The 7,863-nt window shown below is 48.6% G+C and overlaps 1 protein-coding gene across 1 annotated transcript; it reads left to right on the top strand.

Annotated features, from left to right (window-relative positions):
• Positions 1-354: 354 nt before the first annotated feature.
• Positions 355-3,991, top strand: LOC109744543 (WUSCHEL-related homeobox 7-like). The gene is made up of 3 exons (XM_020303677.4): positions 355-786; positions 945-2,033; positions 3,434-3,991. Exons 1-3 carry the CDS (start codon positions 612-614, stop codon positions 3,709-3,711), a joined length of 1,542 nt encoding a protein of 513 aa, XP_020159266.1. The 5' UTR covers positions 355-611; the 3' UTR covers positions 3,712-3,991.
• The last annotated feature ends 3,872 nt before the right edge of the window (positions 3,992-7,863 follow it).

Here is a 7,863-nt window from a genome sequence, read left to right as displayed (position 1 = left end):
CCTGCGATCCCCAGCCTAGGTGACCATCACGCACGCACACCACCATCTGCGCAAGCAAAAGGGCACTAACAGTAACGGAGGCAGGAACGCAGGAGCCGGGCAGAGCCATGATGGGTTCTCGGTGTCTTCCTTGCTTGTCATACCTAGGGCAAGCTCGCGCCCGCTCCAGTACTTGCACTTGCACCCATCGGGCATCAGTGGGCCACAGGTGGGCAACCGTCCATCAGTCCCCTCCTGATGCAAACCCATCAAGCTAGCTAGCCGCCCTACCGTAGACCGTAGTAGTCCCTTGCATGCATGTATCCCCAAGGAAAAAAAAATGGCAGGAGGGGTCGTGCTGCTCCTGCTAGCTACTTCAGCACTCCATTTATTGCCACGCCGTGGTTGGCTTTGGGTTCGGCCATTATAAGAGGCAGCAATACGCAAGAATGCGTATACAGCTTTGCTTTGCTAGGTAGAAAACCATAGGGAGCCTGAGCAGTGCGTAGCAGCAGCAAGGGGAGAGGCTTAGCTAGGCGTCGTCTCGTCCGTTTCGTCGATCCCTGCCTCCGCTCCACCGTAACTGGCCGTCGTTGTGTTGCGACGGCGAGGAACATCAGATCATCACCACCATGGCGTCGCCAAACAGCAGGCAGCAGCAGCAGCAGCACTGGCCGAGCATGTTCCGCTCCAAGCACGGCAGCCAGGTGTGGCAGTCGCAGCCGGACATGACCGGCTCGCCCCCCTCCCTCGTCTCCGGCTCCGCCGCCGCCGCCGGCCACTCCTTCAAGTCCCCCTTCTCCTCAGGTATGCATGCATGCTACTGTTTGCTGCGCATGATCACTTGCATGCACTAGATAGATATAGGGTTCTTTCTTGTAGCCTGCTGTTGATCGAGGATCGATCGATCGTGATCGAGACGGGACACGGGAGTCAAATTGATTAACTGCTGAGTATACATGCAGGTCCTGATCAGGAGAGGAACACCGACACGAAGCCGCGGTGGAACCCCCGGCCGGAGCAGATCCGGATCCTGGAGACGCTCTTCAACTCCGGCTTGATCAACCCGACGCGCGACGAGATCCCCCGCATCCGCATGCGCCTGCAGGAGTATGGCCCGGTCGGCGACTCCAACGTCTTCTACTGGTTCCAGAACCGCAAGTCCCGCTCCAAGAACAAGCTGCGCAACGCGGCCGCGCGCGCCGCACCCGTCCGGGCCTGCGCCCCGGCACGCCAGCAGGCCGCCGCGCCGTATACGCCACCTCCCAAGCAGTTCCATCCGCCGAAGCCGCCGCTCTTCTCGCCGGTGGCTCCCACGTCTTCCTCCTCTTCCTCCTCCGACCGGTCGTCCGGATCCAGCAAACCGGTGAAGCCGGCTGCCACGCAGGCGATGTCCGCGACGGCGGCCATGGACCTGCTCTCGCCGCTTGCCGCGGCGTGCCACCAGCAAATGCACTACCAGTTCAGCCTGGGCCAGCCCCCGGTGTCTACTCCGGCTCAGGCTCCGGCTCCTACGCCAACGTTGGACGAGTTCGTCGCCACCGACGTCGAGCCGATCTTCCTGCAGTACCCACAAGGGCACTGCCTCTCTGCGGGGGAGCTCGCCGCCATCCTGGGCGCACAGTACATGCCAGTGCCTGCCGTGCAGCAGCCACCGGTGGCATCGCCCGCCGGCATGCTCTTGGGGCTCTGCAACGACGTGGCAATAGGTCCCACCAGCACTGGCCAAAGGAGCAGCGCCTCGGCCGCCGGGGTTGGTCAATACTGGTCCGGCGGCGTTGATCAGCTCGGCCTCCGCAAGAACAGTGACCCCTTCTTGAACACCTCCGTTGGCAAAGAAGAGGCGTATGACGACTTCACGAAGACGAAGCTGGGACTGCCACAATACGGCTTAGGCGTCACTGCAGCGCCGGCTACCTCTGCGGCTGCTGTTTTGCGTCCTCCTGCTTCGCCGGATTCCGGCGCCGTCACCGTTGCAAGTGCGTCTGCTACTGCTGAGCTGACCAGTTTATTTGCAACCACTGACGCGATCAGCTACAATAGTAACTTGCAAGGTATGTGATGAAACGTGCTTAATCTTGGTACACCATTTTGATTTTTGTTCATTCACGCCCTCTCACTATATTATCATATGCATGCGTATGTAAGTGTTCGTGTCTTCACGGGCTAGAGGCCAGAGGGGGGAGTTTCTCTTATAATTAATATTCTGCCTCCATTTCAGTTCCTTTTGGATGTTAGTTTGCCCATTCCCATTGTTTAGGTATACCCATACACGCACGTCCAATCTTTTTTGTATGCTTCCTTGCATGAGGCAGTGCAAATTGCCTTTAGGGCCCCAATTATAAATCCCAGCGTAAGGGCATATCGTATGGTTTGACGATTGGGCATGTAAATGAGACAAGGTTGAACCATGTAAACTCTCTAGTGCATGCACAATCCTGTCACTCCAAGCTGTACATCATGCATGCATGACTTTTCGCTAAATAAAAATGGGTGGAATTTGTCAGCTTGTAATAGTCACAGCTTTAGGAAAGACCATAACTCGTGAGCTGTACTCCATGAGCAAAAAAAAAAAGATTTTTGTGATGGGATGTTACAAATATATGAACTCTTTCATGGTGACAAAAACATCATAGCATGACCTGTAGGTTCATTAATGCTAGTTGCAAGTAAGCATGCACCCATATGCGTCCATTGCATGCATGGAGCTATTTCACATGTTCATGAAAAGACTAGACTTGAAGGAATGGAAGCATACGGTTCCATATAAGATTCCAAAATGAGACTTTAGAAGCAAATATATGAACACATTGCTTAGTTTCGAACATGTGAGGAGCAGATTGGTCTTGTCATGCACACATGTGGCAGCAGTAATTCAAGTGGAAAAAAAATACTCCCGTAGTACGTGTGAAAGGAGTATAATTTGATCCGAAGCTGACAGATTAGTGGTTAAAATCAACCAAAAGGGGGGAAGCCTTTTGTGGGTGAAACTGAAGGACAGTAACACTAGATCCTAGTACTATCGTGGTCGCAAGCCACACAACTCATAATAAATGTACATCATTCGTATGGTCTTGTCACGGCAACTTGTCTATCATCAAGAGAAAAAGGAGGAAGCAGCGGATGCGTGTGAAGAATTTTACCGCGTACGTATAGGAAGGAGGGAGGGAGCACGGACGCACGCAGAGTGATGGCGGAAAAGACTGAGGAGGTGATGGCGGTCAAATTTCCTCCTGTCCGCGCGCGCTTAAAGTTCCCTTCACATTATACAGGGGGCGTTTTTACCTAGATCGACCGTGTGCATGGCAGTCCAAGACTGTCACACGCTTGCTGGGCGCTTGGGTTTCCTCGTAGTCTTCCGTTTCGCAAGTCACGGGCGACAATAACTCCCCTCTGCGCCGCACTTAATATAACTCCCGGTTTTCATTCTTTTGACCGTGTTGCGTGCATGCAGGACCAGCGGATGATGTTGGGTTCGCGGGCGCAGCGGCAGCGGCAGGGGCAGGGGCCACGGGCGTGTTGGGCAGGGGCGCCGCGGTGGTGTGCTTCGCGGGCACCAGCGCCGCGTGCAGCGTCCCGGCCACGCACCTCGACGTCAAGCTCTACTTCGGGGACGGGGCCGTCCTCTTCCGCTGCAACGGCGACCGCGCCGAGCCGCTCCTCGTCGACGACGCCGGCCTCACCGTCGAGCCGCTCCAGCACGGCGGGGTCTACTACTGCGTGCTCATATAGCAGCATGAAACCGCGCGTCTCCCCGTCCACCTAATCTAGTGATGCTCCTCTATATATGATCTAGATTCAGTAGTTTTCTAGTAGTACTATGTAGCTTATTCTCTCATGACCGTTGTCCGTCCATCGTATTGGAAAAGGGCTACTAGTATTCCAAAACTTAAGCTATTATCGCATGCTTGTGAGCAGTGATCCTGTCGTTTATTACCAAATTTCTGATCAATTGATTGAGGTCGATATACTCCATCATCATGAAAATAATAATCATGAGTATTTACTAGCAGTGGAGGTTCGCCTATGCTACTCCTTTTTTTTCCGCAACATGAGCCTCCTACAACTTGTGTTGGTACTGCACGTACGATCAACTCTACTGTTTTGGTTTTAATGTCGCCAATGAACTTCAAGTTAGGCAGCTATAGCAGCCCAGCACACATGTACAGGCTGATAGACAACCTTCATGGAGTACAGGAACATGACACAAGAATACTATAGCAAACCAGAACGATGATATACATGCATGTACGTATAGTACAAAGTGCTACCAAAAATTGCCAATGGTACTCGGGAACCTCGGTTTCCGAAAAACCATTTTCTACAACGATTTTTTTGAATTTCTTTGTAAACACATATACACATGTATACTATGTATTTGCAAAATTTCAGAACATTCTACTTTCACAAATGGAGTATAAGAAAAAGACAAATATGTATTTGCAAATGGGCCGCTTTTTTATTGTTGGGCCACCAATGGACAGCTCACAAATTGCATTTTTTTCAAAACAAAATTTCATGGATCCATAGCGAACACATACAAGTTTCCACAGAATTTGTTTCATTTTTTGAAACTTCAAAGTATGATTTTTTTTTCAAAAAACGGGTACCAAGGTGCCCGAGCACCATAACTTCGCACTCGAAGTGCTACTCCATACACAGCAACCGTATTAGTGATACCAATAAAACCATACGTCAACTCGAGGGTCGTGGTTGGGTTTTTATTTGCCCAAGTGGAGCTCGGGCGGAGGAGGGTCGGTCTCGGGTCACTAGTAGAAAACAGGGCATTGGTTCGGCCCTCGTAATACCATTAATCCCGGTTCGCTCACGAACCGGGACCAAAGGAGGCAACTGTCCCGGTTCGTGAGCCCAGGGGGCCGGCCGGGCCACGTGGGCCACTGGTCCCGGTTCGTCTGGACCTTTTGGTCCCGGTTCCACGCACGAACCGGGACCAATGCGCCTCGCCCCTGGCCCATGACCATTAGTCCCGGTTTGTGCCACAAACCGGGACTAAAGGGTTGGTCCTCGTTGCGGTCAGAGTTTAGTCCCACCTCGCCAACCGAAGGGCGCTCACACCGGTTTATAAGCCCGTCCCTCTCTGCCTTGTTGAGCTCCTCTCAAAATGAAAATAGATGCCCTTATACAGGGAATTTGACCTAAATTCAGAGTGAATTTCTATGAAATTCATAGAAATTTATTATGAATTTAGGTTGAATTCTCTCTATAGGCGCATCTATGCTCATTTTTTATGTTGGGGTTGGCGATCTTTACAGACTTTTTGTATGTTGAATATGCACCATTCAAAATCAGTCTCTGCTTTGAATGGTTCATTTTGAACACACAAAAAGTCTGGAGTTCAAATAAGTTCAAGAAAATGAAATCCCTTTGTAACAGATGAGTTTTCGTCCGAAACCCTGATACTTCGAAAGAGATTGTCCATTTTGTTCACGAAGTGCATCCGCCTTTTGCCGGGACCCTCTCAACTTTTTAGCACATGCTATGTGGGTGAAATGATGATACCATGCCAACTTTCAACCTTTTCACAGTTCATTTGTAGGGTTTTTCAATTTCAAGTTCATTTGAAATGATTTTCAATTTTAGGGTCTTATAGCTCAAAATAATTAGTAAATGCATGAAAAATAACAAATGAAGTCAGAAAGGATTGAAAAATGATGATGCGGCTTTGAATGGTGCATTTTGAACACACAAAAAGTCAGGAGTTCAAATAAGTTTTAAAAAATGAAATCCCTTTGTAACAGACGAGTTTCCGTATGAAATCCTCATACTTTGAAAGAGATTGTCCGTTTTGTACACGAAGTGCATCCAGTTTTTGCCGTAACCCTCTCAACTTTATTGCACATGCTATGTGGATGAAATGATGATGCCATGCCAACTTTCAACCTTTTCAGAGTTCATTTGAAATGCTTTTCAATTTTAGGGTCTTATAGCTCAAAATAATTAGTAAATGCATGAAAAATAACAAATGAAGCCACAAAGGATTGAAAAATGATGATGTGGCTTTGAATGGTGCATTTTGAACACACAAAAAGTCAGGAGTTCAAATAAGTTTTAAAAAATGAAATCCCTTTGTAACAGACGAGTTTTCGTATGAAATCCTGTCACTTTGAAAGAGATTGTCCATTTTGTACACGAAGTGCATCCAGTTTTTGCCGTAACCCTCTCAACTTTCTTGCACATGCTATGTGGATGAAATGATGATACCATGCCAACTTTCAACCTTTTCACAGTTCATTTGAAATGCCTTTCAATTTTAGGGTCTTATAGCTCAAAATAATTAGTAAATGCATGAAAAATAACAAATGAAGTCAGAAAGGGTTGAAAAATGATGATGTGGCTTTGAATGGTGCATTTTGAACACACAAAAAATCAGGAGTTCAAATAAGTTTTAAAAAATGAAATCCCTTTGTAACAGACGAGTTTCCGTATGAAATCTTGATACTTTGAAAGAGATTGTCCGTTTTGTACACGAAGTGCATCCAGTTTTTGCCGTAACCCTCTCAACTTTCTTGCACATGCTATGTGGATGAAATGATGATACCATGCCAACTTTCAACCTTTTCAGAGTTCATTTGAAATGCTTTTCAATTTTAGGGTCTTATAGCTCAAAATAATTAGTAAATGCATGAAAAATGGCGCATGAAAAGTAACAAATAAAATAAATAAGTAATTAGAAACAAAATAATATAAAGTTTATTAAAATATATAAGTAGAAACAAAATAAAATAAACTTTAATAAAATTTATGAAACTAAAAATAACAAAGTATTTTCTGTTCAAAACATTATAAGAAACTTCTAGTATTATTGAAACTAAAATCATATAAAATTGATGCAACTAAAATTATCGAAGTATTTTCTGTTCAAAATCATTAAAAGCAAAAAGAATTTTCATAAACAACTTTTCTGATAGAAACTTTAAAAGCAAAAAGAATTATCATAAAGTAAAATAAATAAGTAATTAGAAACAAAACAAAATAAAATAAATAAGTTTTTTATTGTAAGTAGAATCAAAACAAAATAAATAAAGCAAAAAAGTAAACAAAAAAAGGCAAAAAATAAAAAATATGCCACCTACTGGGCCACCACGGCCTGAATACGACTAGAAACCCATCGATGGGCCAGGATTCAGGCCCGCAGAAGGCCCAGTAAGCCCATCAGGCATAGCAGTGACAATTAGGCCCGTAAGCCTGCAATGGAGAGGAGCTCGAGAGGGGTGCGGCAGTGGGGCTTATAAACCACTGCGCGCCCCTCTCAACTAGCGAGGTGGGACTAAACTTTCGACGCGGGCGCAGCAGCACAAGGGCTTTGGTCCCGGTTGGTGGCACCAACCGAGACTAAAGGGATGCATTGGTACCGGTTCGTGGCGCCAACCGGTACCAATGCCACCCCTTTACTCCCGGTTGGTGCCATCAACCGGGACCAAAGGCCGCCGCTTCCCGCCCTTTGGGCTGCTGAAAAGAGGCCGTTGGTCCCGGTTGGTGGCACCAACCGGGACTAAAGGTGGTGTTGGTCCCTGTTGGTGCGACGAACCGGGACCAAAGCCTTTCCTATATAGGAAACACTTTGCGAAAATTCAGAATTTCATCGCCAGTTGCCCCCGACGATGCCGGCCTCCTCGACGCCGCAAGACTGCCCCGCTGCCGTCGCCGTCACCCGTGCCCCCGAGCCCACGCTGAAGCCGTCCGCCGCCCCCGAGCCCACGCTGAAGCCGTCCGCCGCCCCTGAGCCCACGCCGACGTCGTCCGCCACCCATGCCGTCGCCCTCTGCCGCCCCCGAGCACGCCCGGCCGCGCCCCTGCGCCACGACCCGCCCCCACCGTCGCCGTCGTCGCCGGCCACGCCCCTGCCCCGGCCCGCGCCCCCCA

The sequence above is a fragment of the Aegilops tauschii genome, chromosome 3, assembly GCF_002575655.3.
Source record: "Aegilops tauschii subsp. strangulata cultivar AL8/78 chromosome 3, Aet v6.0, whole genome shotgun sequence".
NCBI classification, from domain to species: Eukaryota; Viridiplantae; Streptophyta; class Magnoliopsida; order Poales; family Poaceae; genus Aegilops; species Aegilops tauschii.
The sequence above is the reverse complement of the archived record's forward strand: the minus strand, read 5'-3'. Positions and strand labels throughout refer to the sequence as shown.